Consider the following 17,830-nt stretch of genomic DNA (forward strand, 5'->3'; position numbering starts at 1 on the left):
AGATTCCTTCTTCTGTGATGTCCCAGCCTGGATCCCGGCATTCAGAAGCTTATCTGAGAAAAATAAGGGCTACTGATCAACTCGAATGCCCCCAGAGCCCCAGAGCCCCAGCAGGCCAGATCTGCTGGGGAGAAGAAAGTCAAGAGTGCCACCACCCCCCCCCCCCAATCTGGCTTGTGGCTGCTTCAAACCTGTTCTAAATGAAGACACAAGCCACATGTGAGCAGCAGCCAGGGCGGTCAGCGGAATCATGGGATGTGGGCTGTCGACATTCGGATGGTGCCAGTTCCCCCAGTGGCTGTAGTTTCCTAGGCCTTCCAAGTGAGGGCTGGGCCCCGCCCCACCCACCCCACCCACGGACACGCAGGCTGGCGCGGATGGAACACGTAAGTTTTATTTGGACTTTGAACTTGTTCAGAGGGCACAGGACCCTCTCTCCTCTACAGGCCCCCTTCCCCATGTCCCCTCCCTGGGGAACACTCAGGGTACAATGACATGTCTCTGGAGTCCTTGGCCCCTTCCCTGCTGACAGACCCCTCACCCCCTGCGCAGAGGAAGGAGGGGTGTGGGGAGAGGGCCTGGAAGATTTGGATCAGAATGGCACGTGCCGTGCGTGTGAGTGCGTGCGAGAGTGCGATGCGCAGCTGTTCTCACTGCCATCGGCTGGCCAAGGCCCCAGGGAGGCTCAACGTGAGGGGTGGGTTCATAGTGGGCAGCAGGCTCCCTCAGGAGGCTCCCACTTCAGCCTGGGGCCCCAGCCTCCCGCTCCCCTGACTTTCTGAGGGGACGACTCTGAGGTAGATTTCACAGAGGGAATATAGGGGTGGGCGGGTGGGTACGGGAAGGGGGTTAGCTCTTTTGAAGTTGATCTCCACAGCACCCAGGGCCCATTCTCTGGTTCTGGCCTGGGAGGGAGGGGCTGATGAGGCCCCACCCGGGCTCCCGGGCACCTGTGGTGTCAGGGAGCTGCTGTGTGGGGGGAGCATGGAGGCATCTGCCTTGGTGACCTGCACCTTAGTGCCAAGGGTACCAGAAGGACCCAGGCCTGAGGCTGGTGGACGGTTCCCTGGCCTGAGAGTGATGGCCCAGGAGGTCCCCAGCTTCAAGGCGGCCCCTTTGGGCTGGGTCATCCAAGGTCTACAGGGTCCTCCCACTCCTCTGCCACCTTTCCTGTTTCCCAGGGTGGGCGGGCAGAGGGGGAGAACAGAGCTGGGCCTGCAGAGATGAACAGCAAACAAGATGCCTCCTTCCCAGGTAGCACGGGCCCCAAGCTGGTCGGCCGTGACACAGAAGGGGCTGGCATGGGTGTGCAGGGCAGGCTCTGAGACCCCATCAAGAAGCCTTCCCTGGAAGAGTACAGCCCAGGGAAGGTGGCCATTCGGGAAGGGGCTCCCAGAGCTCTTTCCCTCTCCTTCTCTCCCTCCCCCCCACCCCCCAAGCACTAGACTTCCTCTTGGATCCAACCCTGGGGAAAAACAGAAAGGCAGAGAGAGGTGGAGGGCACATCCTCCCCATCCCAGACCAGATAGATCCCCATTCCCCAGTGGAAACCAGGAAGGTGGGGAGAGCCTTGGTGGACCTCCAGGAAAGTGCCAGAGCTGAGTGGTGCCTGGACCAGGGAAGACGGCACACACATTGACTCGGTAGCTAGTGGAGGTATCTGGGGATCGCAAGGGGCAGGGGCCCCCCACGAGATTCATGCAGCATTCAAGGTGGGTGTTTGGGGGATGGGGGATGAGAGAGAGAGAGAGCAGAGAAACAGCCAGTTGTGGGAGAGGCGCCCTAGATTTTGCTGTTCTCCAGGTGGGAGTCAATGTGTTTGATGAGGGCATCATCTGGGTACCCAACAGGGAAACCCAGCTGGCAGAGGGGGCAACTGCGGATGTCAGAGCCCACTGTCTCCATCAGCAGCTGTGGGGAGAGAAGGGAAACACTTAGTGTCTTATGTCACATCCCAGCCTGCTCAGTCCCGAGACCCACATCAGGGAGGGCTACAGCACGGACAAGTCAAAGCGCCCTTTCTCGAGCACCGTCCTCACCATCTACTTACCTCTCTGCTCAGGGCATGGGTCTTAGGAAGTGTGTGTGTGTGTGTGTGTGTGTGTGTGTGTGTGTGTGTGTGTGTGTGTGACAGCCACTGCTCAGTTAGTTAAGGCACAAAGTAATGACACACCTCCCGGGTGACTTAAGACACGGCTGGCTTATAGCACCGAAATAGTTTCATCTGGCTTTAGAATATATCTTGGTCCTTCCAAGTGGCAAGGGGTAGCTGTCACACTCGGGGATCTCATCGTGTTAGTGAAAGGATGGAGCCCTAAAGCAGGTCGTCATCCTGCAGGACAGACAGTACACAGCCCAGGCTCTGAGGCTTGCAGAAAGGAACTGAATAGGCAGGCCCGACCCTTCGTGGGTCCGTGTTCTGCTCCTTTTATCACCAATGATCGTGTGCTTGAGCCACACATCCCAAGAACCACTTTAGGACCGTTGCTTCCTTCTAGAAACCCACTAAGCTAATAGCATCACCGTCCTCGTTTTTTGCAGACGAGAAAACAGAACTTGAAGAAGGCCCTTCAGACACTGCGCACAGGAGAGTCGGAATCAAAGCCTGGACTGTTACCCTGAGGGCTGTACTTTTAATAGCGCAGGTGGGTGGGGGGTGGGGCTTATTCCTACCAACAGGAAACCAGAGGGGGAGGCTAAGCTAAGGTGTGTTTGCAGGGTCACCCCTGCCTACCATGTGTGAAGATATAAAACAGGGTGAGACCCCCAGAGAGAGGGGCTGGCTCTCTACTCTGCACCTCAAGGTACCCACGCTGAGGGAAGCAGGACACTACTTACGTTAATGGATGGCCAGGACTGTGCGTGCTCAGCGTGGGCATAGGCGGTAGCCGCAGGCGACTCTGGGATGGGGAAGCCCGCACAGAATGAGGCACAGCGGATGGTGCCTGCTTCGGGACTGGGCGGGCTGGCGGGCATGGCCCACTCCTCTTCCTCCGACGGCTGCTTCTCAAAGCGCAGGCGGATGCCCTCGAAGGCTCGGCGCGGGCTGAGTGGCCTGCCGGGGCCGTAGAGCTCGCTGCCATAGGCGCGGGGCTTGGGGAGCGTGGCGGCCTCTGCCTGCAGCCAGGCCGGGGAGGCACCCGCATAGGCCGCCCCCTCCGCCAGCTCCGAGTAGCTGCGGCGGCCCTGGAAACCGGCCTTGGCATGGTGGCTGGGCGGCTTGGCGTAGGCGCGCTCCGCCAGCGTCCTCTCCCCCGGTGGCGGCGGTGGCGGCCTGGGCTGCGGGGCCGGGCAGCTGGGTGGCACAGGCGAACGGCGCTGCGGGCTAGGTGACTGGCACGACGGCGGCACGGGAGAGCGGCGCTGTGGGACCGGCGACGGGCAGGAAGGCGATGCGGGCGAGCGGCGCTGCTGGGGCGAAGGGCACGGGGGCACGGGCGAGCGGCGCTGCGCAGCGGGGGACTGGCACGGGGCACAGGGCTGCGGTCGGGCAGGCGGGGAGGGCGAAGGGCACGCGGGGGCCGGGGAGTGGCGCTGCGACAGTGGTGAGTGCCTCTGGCCTGAGAAAGACAAAGCAAGACCGACTGGAGGGAGAGGCAAGCAGAGACAAGCCCACCCAGGGAATGGAAGGTAGCCTCTGGGACCTGCGCCCCTGCTCCCCACAACAGAGGCCTTGCGGGGCTCCGGTAGTCTCACCTGCGTTCCGGGCCTGCTCCTGCAGCAAAGTCCTCAAGATCCTCCCCTGCAGGGAACTCAACTCCCGGAGCCGACCCAGCTCCTCAGTCAGTTCTGTGTAGGCCAGTGCTAAGTTCACCCTGAGATCAGAGGGCAAGGAGTGGAGAAGAAAAGGGATGTAGCCCCAGCTGTGGAAAAGACTCCACGCTGCTCTGCATCTTTCTCATCTACCCCAGCTGTAAGAACCCTCTCTGCCTTCAGGACCCGTGGACCAAGACAGTTTCTCAACTTTGGAGCGGAGAGGTTCCCCACCTAGGGCAAGGGTGTGTGGACTAAAGAGATTCCAGAGGGCCCCTGAATTCCAATTAGGGCCTGAACATGGTTGTGTGAATGTTTTTTCTAATCTCTGCAGAAACTGAACCGACAAAACAGATTCCTAAGAAAGCTGAATTTACTGAATTTACACCACAGGTTTTCTCAGAGGGCATGCTAATGTTAGCACAAGCTCCTGAGGAGACTCCCTGCTGTTCAGGAGGCTGAGGCAGGAACTGAGGGACTGGCTGGCTGGGATATACAACAGGCTCAGGGTTAGGCTGGTGAGGCCTCGCCTCAAAATAGAAAGCAAAATGTAAGCTGGGACACTCCAGAGGCGGAGGTAAGCAGATCACTGTGAATTTAAAGCCAGCCTGGTCTACAAAGCGAGCGGAGGACAGCCAGGGCTGCACAGAGAAACCCTGTCATGAAACAAACAAACAAACAAACAAAATGCAAAATGCAACTCTAAGGTAGAGCACTTTCCCTGCAATCATGAGGACCTGGGTTCAATACTGGCCACAGTCCCAGAATGTAATGCCTAATACCCAGGACCATACACAAACACTGTGCTGGGGGAAGGGGAGCCATAAAAGCATCCCCAAACAACCTTGAAAATACTGAGGACCACACCAGGCATAGTGGCGCACGCCTTTAATCCCAGCACTAGGGAGGCAGAAGCAGGTGGATCTCTGTGAGTTCAAGGCCAGCCTGGTCTACAAATCGAGTCTATGATAGCCAGGGCTACAAGAGAAACCCTGTCTCAAAAAACAAAAAAAAAAAAAAAAAAACAAAAAAAAAAAAAAAAAGAAAGAAAGAAACAAAAGGACTGGAGACCTGGAGACCACTTCTGCACAGGTTGTGATGAAGCTGGTCCTTGGGAAACACCCTTCCTGGCTCACAGAGGCTGGTTAGCTCCTCCCCCGGCCCACGACTTTGTGCTCCTTCAAGCCTCTTTCCTGTCAGGCCCTTGCTGTACACAGCTGGCCTGCCCTTTCCATCCAGATCCTTATGAGCAGCTGCGGGGCACCGCACACCTGCAGGCTGTGCCGCCCAAACTGAGCAATTTCTCAACGGCTGCCTTGCTGTGGACTTTTACTGGGGCCTGCATCACTGAATTTCTATTCCCAGCTCTTTGTTCAGGCCTTGGTACTCAGTATAGATAGGTTCGGAAACTGCCTCTGTCCAGCATCTGTTTGTTGTTTGTTTTTGTTTCCCCTGCTCACTTAAAGCAAATTAGGCCTCTTCAACACCCACTCTCATGGAGCTGGACAGGCGCTCTTCAGCAAAGAACCCGTTTCTTCCTCTGGGTCACCCCAAACACAGAACCATGGAGTTATCACTCCAGCATCCCCTCTTCACACATCTCTCTCTCTCTCTCTCTCTCTCTCTCTCTCTCTCTCTGTGTGTGTGTGTGTGTGTGTGTGTGTGTGTGTGCTGCTGCCCCATGCCAGCATCAATTCTGATCTGGGTTCTACTGCAGCCTTCGGACCTGCTTGCCTCTGAGTTCTGGCCTTGGGCGGGGTTGAGAGCTCTCTGCTGGCAGGGGTTTGGGCTTTCCTGTCCCACTACAGAAGGGCCCCTGGAACTCAGAAGCTGGGACTCAAGCGGGGGTGGATAAGAGATGCTGCTGGGGTGAATCTCCTCCCAGGATGAGAGCTCCTGAGCGAGGATGCATCCAGTAAGACCGCAAGGGAACGGGGCTGGGGTATTCAAGGTAAGTGTGCTGAGTGTGTCCAGAACAGGCAATGGCTGTGCTCCCTGCTCTGGCTCAGGGGTTAGCATTCCTACTTAATCCAATTACAATAAAGAGTCTGGGAGCTAAGTCCACTTCTTAGAGAAAACCAGGTCTCACCACCCACCTTCTGAGAGAGGAGTCGTCCAGGGAACCCCAACTCAAGCTCCATGGCCACCATCCCACTCTATCTTGGGCCCTATGTTTTCGAAATGACCCCTCTGCTTCCCCGCCTTCATCTTAAGAGTCTGGGAAGCAGTGACATCTTCGGATCACACTGTCTGGGCACTCCTCCAGGGAGGCCTCAGCTTTTAGATTGAAAGCTGTCTGAGGGCAGGAGCTGTGTGACCTAGTCAGGCTTCTGGAGGGCAGGGTCATCCTGCCAGCTGAGCAGCGGGAGCCAGAGGGAAAGGTGCAGTCTCGGAGTGTCACCTCTGTCCACAGAACACAGCTGCATTCCCCATCCACCCTCGCTGCTGTATCTCAGGTGACAGATACAGGTCGGCTCCTTCACACCCTGCCTGGGAGATCTCACCTGTCACATCTGCTTCCCCAGGCCCCTTCTCCCCTGCTGGCTTCCTTATCAGGAGCCACCCTAGTTTCCACAGCCCAGTGCCTGGCACTCTCCTTGGAGTGGGAAAAAAAAAAAAACGGAGCTACAAGAAATGGAAGGAAGAAGCCAATAGCTCAGAGTACTCAGCCTCTCTCCAAGCTGACACTGGGGTCCTGGAGCCCCCAGATGACCCTCACAAAGACCTCTGAGACTCTAGGCAAAGCGAGGTACCCTGGCCCCCTCCTGATACCTCACAGTTCTGCGGACATGCCCTTTCTCTGGCATCTCTCTCCTCACACCCTGAAGCATCAGAATGACTCACTGAAAACACTGCCAATTCAGTGGAGGAAAAAAAAAAATCCCAAACTTGACAACACAACCCAGAGCCAGCCTCACACGTGTGTCCAAATACACACCCTGCTTCCTGGCCACACCTGAGAGGTTCTTCACCATCACGACTTGAGGAAGTACAGGTCATGTGAGCAGCGCATGAGTGCTGGTCATGGGCCAGGCACGGTGCTAGTAACTTCTTCACAACGACCCTAAGCCAATCCACCTCACAGGTAAGAAAATAAGTGCATGAGGCCGAGCCACTCGGTCATGTCCTAAAGCTGGAATAGGAACGGAGCACCAGTCTCCAAGATTCCAAACTGCAGCCTACTGGGCATCAACCCCCGCCCCAAACCTCATAAGAGTGGCAGAAGTAAAGACAGAAGGAGGAGGAGAAGGAAGAGGAGGAGGAGGAGGAAGAGGAGGAGGAGGAGGAAGAGGTCCAGGTGTTCAGAGACCCACTCCTGCCCTGAAAGAATAAAGAAGATGACAAACATACCGGGTAGGGGGAGCTCGTGGTGCGGAGCATGAGGTGCGGTGCGTGCATGGGCGCTGGCGGAGGCTGTGGAGCAGCACTAGAAGAGCAGCAGTTCAAATGCTTGCTCTGTACCTCAGCCCACTAAGTTGGCATCTTTAGGGCAACTGGAGTACAAATGGCAGAGCCGGCAGGAGAGGAGCTTCCTCTCTTTTTTGACTTAACCTTTCATTCATCCTCCCTACCAGTAATCTGGGAAATCTTAAAAATCCCTCCTGGAAGCAACTGTCTTCACTGTCGCTAAGAAAGCAACTGCAATCCAAAAGGTCCAAGGCCTGACCGCTCTCTCCCCGGCCTCTCAGAGCAGCTTCTGCGCCACACAGAGTCACAGCCATGGTGGGGTAAGGCTTGGAGACTGGCTTTAGTCAGGGAAAAAGCTGGGGTCAGGGCCCATCTAGATCTGGGCTGACAGTTTTGTGGCCACGATTATGAACACAGTTGGGGGTCAGGATGGGGTGGGGGTGGGGTAGGGATAAAGGGAGGCGGGGTGCAGCATAAGGACTGGGGATGGACTCAGAACGACAGCTGTCCTGTGGTCAGACTGTCATCGGATACAAACCCCAGGAGAAAAACAGAAACAAGTATTCCCAGCTCTTTCACCTTCACCCCCTGGCTGCCCCTGGCTGCCCTAGCCACCCCGCCCAGCAGGGGAATTTAGGGGCCAAACTTTCCACCCACCCACAGGCACACCCAGCACCAGTCTTCCCGCCTGCCGGACCCTCAGGGAGGGGACCACAGGCACCAGGCCGTGGAGCGGACTTGAGGTTGCGGGCTGGCTGAGGAGGAAGTCGCTTTGCAACAAGCCAGTGCTCCACCACTTCCTTTCCGGAGCCTTGAGCCCTTCATGCTCCTCGACCAGCTATGACTTGTGGTCCCCAGACCTGAGCTCTTCATGTCGGCCTCACCCAGGCAGAGCCAGATGGCTATGTGTCCGGCAGCTTTCCTAGATACAGCAGGGACCACGCAGCTCACAGTGAGGGTGAACCTGGGGACCCTGGTTTGCCCAGGCATGTCCCTGCTCACACTAGTTGCATAATCAATAGTGTCCCCTTTCACTTTCAAAGGTGATGCAATTTGCTCAACAAGTCACATGGTCACCCTCTTATAAAAGGCCTTCTACCTGCTTAGAACCACCTGAGCAGGCAAACAGTGAGTGCAGTCACCCCACTCGCTGGAACCCGCCTGGCTCCTGAACTTAGTTCTCGTGCTTATGAGAGCAGGATGAAGCTTTGTAGGGAGCACACACTCCTTGGGTCCTGCACACACCAGGCAGACAAGTCTGCACACGAGGAAGCCCGCACTGGAGCTTGGGCCGTTTTGTTTGTTTGTTTGGTTGTTGTTTTTAAGGTACTGGCTTAAGATTTACTATGCTGGATGTAGTAGCTCATGGCTATAATCCTAGCACTTGGGAAGGAGAGGCAGAAGACTATCATAAGTTAAAGGCCAGCCATGGCTACATAGTGACATGCTGTCTCAAAAACAAAACAAAACAAAACAAAATACCACCACCACGCCAACAACAACAACCAAAAAACGCCAGGCACAATGGTGCAGACCTTTAATCCTGGCAGAAGAGACAGGTGAATCTCTGTTAGTTCAGGTCCAGCCTGGTCTACCTAGTGAGTTCTAATACAGGCAGAGATACTTAGTGTGACCATGTTTCAGAAAAAAAGTAAGACAACAATAAAAAAAAAAGCCAGTTGGTAGTATATGCTGTAATATTCGCCCTTGGGAGGTAGGACCAGGGGAACAAGAATTTAAAGGTGTCCTCAGCTATCTAGCAAGTTCAAGACAGCCTGGGCTATGTGCACCCCTGTCTGCCTTCAAAAACAAAAACCAAACCAAAACTCAAACAAAGAACAACAAAAAACCGCCCGGTGATGAGAGAGGCGAGGGTGCGCCCGCCCTCTAAGGACAGGATGATCACAAGCAGCTCTCAGCCAGGAGCTCAGCTGCCAGGCACAAGGGTGGAAGTGCCTTCTAAACCCACAGGGTTTGTGCCTAAGACCAGCGCATCCCCTGCCCACCCTCAGGGTGCCCCGTGGCTGCAAGTGCTCAGGCTTAACTCTCTGTGCTCTGGGTGTCAGTCCTGAGGAGACTTGAGGAAAGGAAGTAGGGAGGGTGAGAAGCCTGAAGGAGGAGGTGGTGGCCCTGGGCCTACTGTTTCTGGGGGCAGGAGGCTAGGCTCAGGGTACATGGGGGGTCTCCGACTTCCGCCCTGACCCACCCTACACTGCCCTTGACCTCTGTGCAGAGTTTCCATCCTCTCTCCTCTGAGTTCACACTTCCCCACCACTAACCACAGCCCAGGCAGAGGCTTGTGGGTGGAGGAGGAGGGGGGGGGCGGTGGGAGGAGGAGGAGTGGGCGGAAAAGGTCCCAGGTTGCAATCTTGAGCCCCCCCACATTAGGGGGGGAAAAAAAAGAAAAGAAAAACCCATAATTTATAATTTCCCCCTTCATCATCCATAGTGAACCCCATCTTTTCACTGGGCCCCTCGCCAACAAGACCCCATTATACCTCTCAGGGCCACTCTCTGCTTGGAGCCCTCTCACCCTCAAGGAGTGACTCTAAAATTTCTCTGTTCCCCAGCATTGGCTATAGTTTCAAAGAGTCCCTCCCAGGAATCCACAGGCCCAGAGGGGAGGGGACCATGGGGTTCCCACACATGTCACCTTGACGGGGGGGGGGGGGGGGGGGAGGGCAGGGGGGCCTTCCTGGGTCTTACACACACACACACACACACTCCAATGTCCTCACAAGCTCAGTGAACTCCACTCCTACCTCCTCCATCACTGTGGCCATTTGGCCTTTTGGGCTATGACCACCAGGAAGCAGGCATGCCCACCAGAATCTTACCCTCAGGTTAGATGGGCAGCCTGGTCTGTCTGGCCTAGTGTCAGTTCCTGCTTGCTGGGAATCACAGGTGATTAGAGTTTGTGGGCCAGGAGCTGAGATGGGGGACCTGCAGGCCTCCAAGGCCTGCTCCTAAGCAGCACAGCCAGCACCAGGATGGGGCTCATACAGACAAGACCGGTGTAAAGAAGACAGTTTTAATGGAGGATCGCTGCAATCAATTTGGCCGCCCCAGCGAACAAGCTGAGGTCTGAAGGTACCTTTCAAGATAGGGAGACTTATACCGCGTCATGCTGGACTCAGGAGCTGTGCCTTGTCCCAGGTAATTTAGTGCCAGCATTTCAATCCCAGGAAAGCCCATCGGTAAAATACCCACTCGAATACGCAGTCAGCCAAAGTAGATGGAAGAGGAGGGCTGCTCATCCTGGGAGCTGGGAAGAGGTGCCGGAGCCATCCTTAGGTGGGAGGGAGGACGGCAGGGAGCCCCAGGGAATTGCCTGTTACCAAAAAGGCTGAGTTTATAAGAAAATAAAACTGGCAGCAGAGTGAGGACTTCCTCTGAGAATCGATGCTGGAGCTGTCCAGAGCACTTAGGTTAGAGGAAAGAGCAAACTGATAGATTCCGGGTGGGGGGTGGGGCTGTGGGATAGGAAGCCACAGACAAGTCTAAGAGGAGCCTGCTGCACCCCCATCATGGGAGAATTGCCTCAGCTAGCTCTCTTGGGCTGGGAAGGAAGGGACTGGTTTGAGCAGAATAAGCAATACAGATGCGCAGCCTCTAAAACACCTCCTGAGATGGTGCTAACTGTCACTCCGCACACACGGCCCTGGCCCCTGAGGGTCTGCCTCTCCCTTCCCATGTTTTTTTCTTTTTAAACATCAGGAGGAATGGCCGCCAACTCCTGAGCCCAGGAGGGAGGGGGAACCCAAGGTCCAGAGAGGCAAAGGCTAAGCCAAGAAAGCAAAGCCTTTCTCCAGCCCCAAAAGATCAAAGGCCATATGATTACATCCTATGAGTTCCACTAAGTGGGGGACCTTTCACTGTAAGAAGGGGTTCGGTCGGTCACTGAGCCCTAAGGTGGCCTTCCATGACTTCCGGGACAAGCAAGGGTCTACTCTGTGTGGGGTATGTGCAGTCCAGCTTTGAACACATGCCTACAATGGTCCGAGAGTCCCAGCCACAAGCTAGGGCGGACCCTTTCCGCAAAGTGCCCTCCCATTCCCCCACAGAAGCCCAGCTGAGGGAGGGGTCTCCCCCCCATCAGTCCCACAAACTGGGTTCTCACCCTCTAGGCTGTCACAGCTCCACCCAGGCCCTCACCCTGGTTGGGGGGGAGGAAGCAGGGGGTACCCCTAGCTGGCCAGAAGCTGGTAGGATGCTGAGGGAAGCTGTAAAGAGGGAGGGCCCTTGGTGTCCTGGGAACTGGCTATGCTGTGTGAGGGAAGGTTAGTTCCTGCCCCTCTCTGTGCCTCAGTCTTTTCTGGTAAGGAGCGGATGAAGCGTGCATCACTAATCTCTGTCTCACGGGAGAGGAACTAAGCAAACAGAGTTTTAAGCACTGTTTCTCAGAGGATTAGTACCGGGCAGGTGTGAAAGGTGCCAGGCTCCAATGCCGCTCACTACCCTCGCTGCTCAGCATATCCCAAGTCCCCCCCCCTGCCCCCCCCCCCGCCGTCACGTTCCCCAAGGACACAGCTTCTTCCTATTTTCCAGGCCCCTCTCTCCTCAGGGACTCCAAGGTGAACTCTGTTCTCTACCCATCTTAAAGACAAGGCAGATGAGGTCCTAAACAGTGTAAGAATAGGTGAACTTACACACTAGGTTTTTGTTTCTGGTATAGAAAACTCACCAGAGAACACAGAATGGGGCCTCAGAGCCAGTGAGGCCATCTCCCACCCACCACGCTGAGAAGAGATGAGCCTGGTCCCTCCCTGCTTCCTGTAACAGGGGCAGAGTAATAAGCAACCCAGACATCACACCCCACAACCTAGGAAGAGAGGTCACTTAAATCGTGTGGACAGATGGAGATCTGGGACAGCCGTCCCCTAGCGTTCTTTTGGGGGTGGAGAGGGCAAGGGCTACAGATGTGACTTACTGATCGTCCCCAACTCTCTTTACCCAGGCCATGTCACATTCCGACTGGTTTGAGGCCAGATCCTGAGGAGAAAAGTAAGAGGTGAGAGCCCAGCCTGCCCCCTGGCGGGGGTGGGGGGGCACTGGGGAGCCCCCTATCCACTCTTCTGTGCTCTGGTCGCCTGTACCTGGGCGCGGGTCTCCTGCAGCTGCCTCAGCTCCCCCTGCAGCCGCTCACATTCAGCCTGGAGCTGCTCCTCCCGGAGCTGAGCTCCCCGAGCCTCGCCCTGCGCAGCCTCCAGGGCCTCTTCCAGCCTTCTCCGCTCCAGCTCGCTCACACTGACACTCGTGGGGCCAGGCCAACCTGCCGTCAGGAGACCAGAATGTTAGGTGGGCTCTAGCTGCCTCTACAGACTCCCAGCTAGATCCACACAGAGCGAGACAGGTAGGGTGGGGGCACTCAGCCCAAGTTACTGAGAGGAGCCAGAAAGACAAACACCCAAGGACGAGAGATACTATTACAATGGGAACAGGCATGGGCTTGTTGCAGATTCAATCCTGGAGGCCACGGGAAGAGTGGGGTGCAGGGTGGGTAGGTGGGGGGGGGAGGGGGGACACACATACAAGATGGCCTCTGGAAGGTATCTTCACGGTAGAACCAGATGTCTGAAGCATTTCTCAGGGGCCTCGTCTAATCACAGCCTAAGGGGACTCTGAATGGGGACGCCCTCTGCTGGCACACCCAGGAACTGCATGAGCTAGATGGCCAAGGGATATCCGTGGGAGAACTTGTGAAAAGGATGGTTGAGGTGAAGTTGGAGAGCAGAACAGAAACATTATGAACAAATTTAAGATGTTTAAGACACGAGCCAGGTGTGGTGTTACATGATTGTAATCCAAGCACTGGGGAGACAGAATGAGGAATAGTATTCCAAATTCAAGGATAGCCTGGCATACATAGTAAATTCTAGACCAATTAGGAATATATATATATATATAAAGACTCTGTCTCAGGAAGGAGGAGAAGGAGGAAGAGAAAAAGAAGAAGAAGGAGGAGGAGGAGGAGGAGGCAGCAAGAAAGAAAAAAAGGAAGAAAAGAAACAAAAATGTAATATATTGAATTGAGGCTTTAGGCAAGCCCAAAGTTCCCAGTGATACTGAACTGAGCATTACAACTGGAGACTTGGAGATCAGGAAGGCAGGGGTCACTGAGATCTCACCATGACCCAAGGCAGGTGCCCCTCTCAGAGCCAGATAGTGCAGGTCCAGGTCAGAGCAGGGTGTGGCGGGGACAGCTGGGGGGCTCAGGCTGGAGAAGGCTGTATCCCGGAGGCCTTGCTGTTGCTGCAGCTGTTGTTCCAGGCCACAGATCTGCCGCAGGTGGGTTTCTACCAGGGCCCGCTGCAGGGAAAGACAGGGGGCTAAGGGTCTACACAGGGCCAGGGAGCCCCACGGACTCCCAAACCCCACCTCCCCCCCCCCTCCTTGAGAGTCCCCGAGGCTGGGTCATCATCATCACTCTCCAGACTGCTGGAGCAGAGACTGCTGGAGAGCCCTACATCCACACTCCACACGGCTACAGGTGTGAGGCTTCCTCTCCCAGCGTCTGCAATGCAGATGTTTCTGGCTACCATCGCTGGCAAGGCCGGAACCAATCCCCTTTCTCAGTCATTACCGCACGGGGACATTCACACAAGCCTTCAGCTCTAGGCCCGGCCACCCCCCACCCCCCCACCTCAGGAATATAACTTCCATTTGCACGTTTGACTTAACCACTTCCAGGCTCCGTCTACCCCATGTATAAAATGGGGATGGCAGTACCACAGTACCACGCCTACCTCTTTTGATTGTTGTGAGAGCTAAAATGAGTAAGTGCGCGTAGAAGGAGGAGAACAGTGCCTGGCATGCAGCAAACGCCTCACAAACGTCTCTGACTATAAAGGGAAAACCGTCTTACACAAATGTCCCATTACCCTCACTGCAGCTCAGCGAGCTCCCTTACCCTGCTTTTCTGAGGAGGGATGGAAGCCAGGCAATTTAACTGAGGTCACCGCTAGGAGTTGACAGAGACCGAGTCTCCTATTCTGCCACCTGCCCACACACTCACACAAATGGCCTCGTGCTAACTCTCACCACTCGCATGCCAAGATCTCTCGCTAGAGCTCTGGGCACCTCTACTGTCACACACACACACACACACACACACACACACACACACACACACACACACACACCCTGGCCCAGACACAGTACTACAGGTACAGGGTTGATGCGACACATACAGCATCCTATTGGGTCAGGAGTACAGTCATCTCCGACCCGGACGACAGCCTCAGACAGGCTCACTCACAGGGCAAAGCAGGAGGCTTTCAGAGAGAGAGAGACACAGACGGACACAGACGATATGCACACAAGTAGGAGGGTGTGTGTGTGTGACACACAGGGCCACACACAGTCATAGGGTTGGAACACTGCTCATATGGAATCACGCAATATCAGGCACCTCACCCCGACTCTCTGGGCCTCTCACCATCTCCCCCAGCTCTGTCTCCAAGTCGCTTTTCTCCACACAAAGTTTCTCATACGCCTGGATCATCTCCCCGAGCTGCTCCTCCTGTTCCTTATTCTTCTGCAACTGGGTAGACCCAGAGAGAGGTGCCAGAGTCAGCGCCATCCTCGACGAGGGGCAGAGGGGCTCCCCAAACCTCCCCAAGACGATCCTGTTCCCAGTAGGAAAAGCTGAAGGGGACTTGGGGGAGGGGCAGAGGCCATGTTGGGGACAGGGGGATGGGGCAAGGTGATCTGAGCAGGAAGCTTAAGGAGCTGGCCTGACTGGAGGGCTTACCTCATGTTGGAACTGGTTGAGCCGTTGCTGCAGACTGACCTTCTCCACCTCCAGCAGGGAGCCATCCTTGATTTCATACAGAGGGAAGCAGTGCTCGTCTCCGAAATCAGTGATCAGCGGGTACTGTGGGAGGGTAGTCCTCAGAGACCGCTATGCGCCCCAAACCCCCGCCACCCACTTCAGAGACTTCTCTCCCTGCCCTCTGCCATGGGACCCACCACTCCAAAGCTGAGCTTCCTTCTCCTTCACCCCACAGGCCGGCTGTAGGAGCAGGGGAGCTCCAGCGGGGCCTGGGCCTCCAGTTTGGAGTCTCTTGCGCCCCCCTGCCACCTTTGCAGCCTGACCATACAATTCCCCACCACATCCAGGGTCTGACCTTGATCTCATAGACTTTGAGGCGACGTCTGAGGGTGGCGTTCTCTCTCTCCAGGCCCCCCAGCCGCTCCTTGATATCTCCATAGGCTGTGATGAGGGCAAAGTGGGAGGCAGAACACACGTCGTCGCCTCCCAGCGAGGGATCTCCAGGACCGTCCAACCACACCTCACTGGGCCCCAAGGCTTCTTGAGTCAGGATGCTGATGTCATCTTCAAACATGGACTCCATTGTAAGAGCCTCAGCCCACACTGGGCCTCCTGAGAGAGCAGGAACAGCATGAGGAGGACCACCTGGTGCTTGTCCCCAATTCCTCCATGATGGTCTGAGGGCCCCCCCCCCCCCCCCCGGCCCGGTGGGTGGGTAGCTGTGACGCTTCAGCAGAGAGACCAGACCCCACAACAACACTCAGTGTCCCTGTCTCTGTTTCATGCTGTCACTCCTTATAGGAGAAGGAGATGGAACCAGATGAACCTCATGAGTAGAGTCGTTAAGACAGTTGATAAACAGGGTCAAGCAAGCTACACCAGGGGCGGAAAAGGGCTCTTCCCAGAACCCAGAGAGACCTGTGGATGGGAGGGCTGCTGTCCCAGCATTGGCACAGCCCAGAACCTGCCTGGATTCCACCCCAGACCTTCCCTATTCCCCAAGTACCTCGACAGCCGCCAAGATTCCCATCCCAGGCCTCTGTCGCCTGCCTGCTCCTAAAAAAGGCCAGTGTTTCTAGAGGCCCGGTCCCACCAGTCAGCCTGGCCTCTGCGGGGCCCCCGCCCAACTTCCTCCCGCAGGATCCCAGAGTTCAGGAAAAGGAAGTGCCTCCCCAACTGCACTGGGGCTGTGGCAGCCGGCCAGGCGCAGACCTACAGGAAGTCCTTGGCCGAGTGACAGAGGCAGCAAACTGGGCAAGGGGTCTAAGGGAACCGGGACCACACAAAGGGAGACTCCAGCTTGTCCTATTGTGCCCACACTCAGGGAAATGGGGAGCCCTAGGAGGGGGGCAGGAATGACTCAGGGCTCCCAAAGGAGTAGGCAGCAAGGGGGTGCGTGTGTACTTCTCCCCGCCCTGTTTATGAATGTGTGGTGGCTGTGGCTGGCATGTGGGGGGGAGTGTGTGTCTGTGAATGAGTGTAGGTGTGCCGCCGCCGTCAATGAGCGCTTCTGCTGGGCGGAGGACGGGGGTCAGCGCGGAGTTCGGAACCGGCCAGAGGTTGTGTGCGCGCGTGTGAGCACGCGTGCGTGAGCGTGTAGGCAGGGTGGGCACGTTCGGGCCGAGTGTCACGTGAGGCACTATGGGAATGTCCGAGGTGTGTGCGCGCGCTGGAGCGTGTGTGCGCCTTGGCGAGGGGGGCTCGGTCCGAAGGCGCGAGTTCCGACAGTGCAGGCCTCAGCCCCCTCCCCCCAGGCTCGGCGAGTGACAGGTCTGAGTAAAGAGCGTGTGCGCCTGTTTGTAGGGCTGGCCCCACCTTTAACCCTGTCTTGCCCACGCCACCCCCTCCCCCTACTCCGCTGGCCGGCGCTCACTACACACCCCTCTCCGCCGACCCTTGTCCACGACCTCGGGCCACCCCCACCCGAGGACTCCGTGTCCCCACACACCCCGGCCGTGCGACCCAAGCTGCCTTCCTCCGCATCCTGGGGCCGTGCGCGCGGAGCGCCCGCGCAGGCTACTGGGGAGGGGGCGCCTGTACCGGCCAGGCCCCTCCCGCGGTCCCTTTAAGAGCAGCTCTTTAAACCCCTCGGGCTCGGCTGACAGATATTGTCGCCCCTCCCCTCTTGGGGGCCGAGACCGCACAGCCCCCTCCCCCACCGCAACCGGGCCCCGGGCGGGCTACTGAGCAGCGGCGGCCCGCCTGGCCGTAGGCCCCTTCCCCACTCTGCTCCCGGGCGAAACGCCCGACCACCTGCGCCCCGGCCCGGGCCTCCCGCGCCCCAAGCCGCCCCGTGCCCGCCGCGCCCCTCCCCCTCCCCCCAGCCCCGGCCCGGGCCCGCACTCACGGCTGCCGCGGGCTCCGGCTCGCAGTCGCAGCGCACCCCTCCGCCGGCTCCCTCCCCTGACCGGCCCCGGCGCCCCCACCCCCTGGCACCGCGCGCCGCTCCGCGCCCTGCCGCCGCCGCCGGGTCTCTCCCCACCCCCTCCCCTCCCCTCCCGGCCCCCTCCCTCCCGCTCGCCCGCCCCGCTCCTCCTCCGCCGCCGCCGTCTCCTCCGCCTCCTCCTCCTCCCCGGCTGCTCCGGGTCTCTCCAGCTGGGCCGGTGCCCGGGACCCCGTGGCGGCCACCACCACGTGGTGAGGGGCGGCGGCCCCCGCGGTGCTGCCGGACCGAGGCTGGCAGCGCGCCTGGCGCCCACCGGCTCCCCGCCGCGGGGCCTCCCCTCCCCGCCGACCGGCGCAGTGTCTGCGGACTATGTGCTGGGGCGCCTCGGGCAGGACTTCAGGTTGCACATTTTGGGAATAAGTGGAGCTGTTTATTTGGGGGAAAATATTTTTGTTCGTTTATTTATTGGTCTTTGGAGAAGAAACATCACCAGACTATCTACTATTTGC

The 17,830-nt window shown here is 57.4% G+C and overlaps 1 protein-coding gene across 2 annotated transcripts; it reads right to left on the minus strand.

The window, feature by feature from the left end:
* Window positions 1-373: 373 nt before the first annotated feature.
* On the minus strand, window positions 374-17,399 carry TBKBP1 (TBK1 binding protein 1). Of its 2 annotated transcripts, XM_084748741.1 has the most exons (11): window positions 17,283-17,369; window positions 15,942-15,991; window positions 15,291-15,547; window positions 14,915-15,037; window positions 14,600-14,704; window positions 13,290-13,470; window positions 12,258-12,433; window positions 12,092-12,153; window positions 3,697-3,815; window positions 2,839-3,560; window positions 374-1,911 (listed from the first exon to the last, which is right to left on the minus strand). In XM_084748741.1, the coding sequence occupies exons 3-11, from the start codon at window positions 15,516-15,518 to the stop codon at window positions 1,783-1,785; spliced, it is 1,845 nt and encodes a 614-aa protein (XP_084604867.1). In that variant the 5' UTR covers window positions 15,519-15,547; window positions 15,942-15,991; window positions 17,283-17,369; the 3' UTR covers window positions 374-1,782. The 2 variants fall into 2 exon arrangements, with proteins under 2 accessions (XP_084604867.1, XP_084604866.1); XM_084748740.1 differs by lacking the exon at window positions 15,942-15,991 and having other exon boundaries at window positions 17,283-17,399.
* Window positions 17,400-17,830: the final 431 nt, after the last annotated feature.

This window comes from Acomys minous, assembly GCF_964271855.1.
Source record: "Acomys minous genome assembly, chromosome: 12".
NCBI classification, from domain to species: domain Eukaryota; kingdom Metazoa; phylum Chordata; class Mammalia; order Rodentia; family Muridae; genus Acomys; species Acomys minous.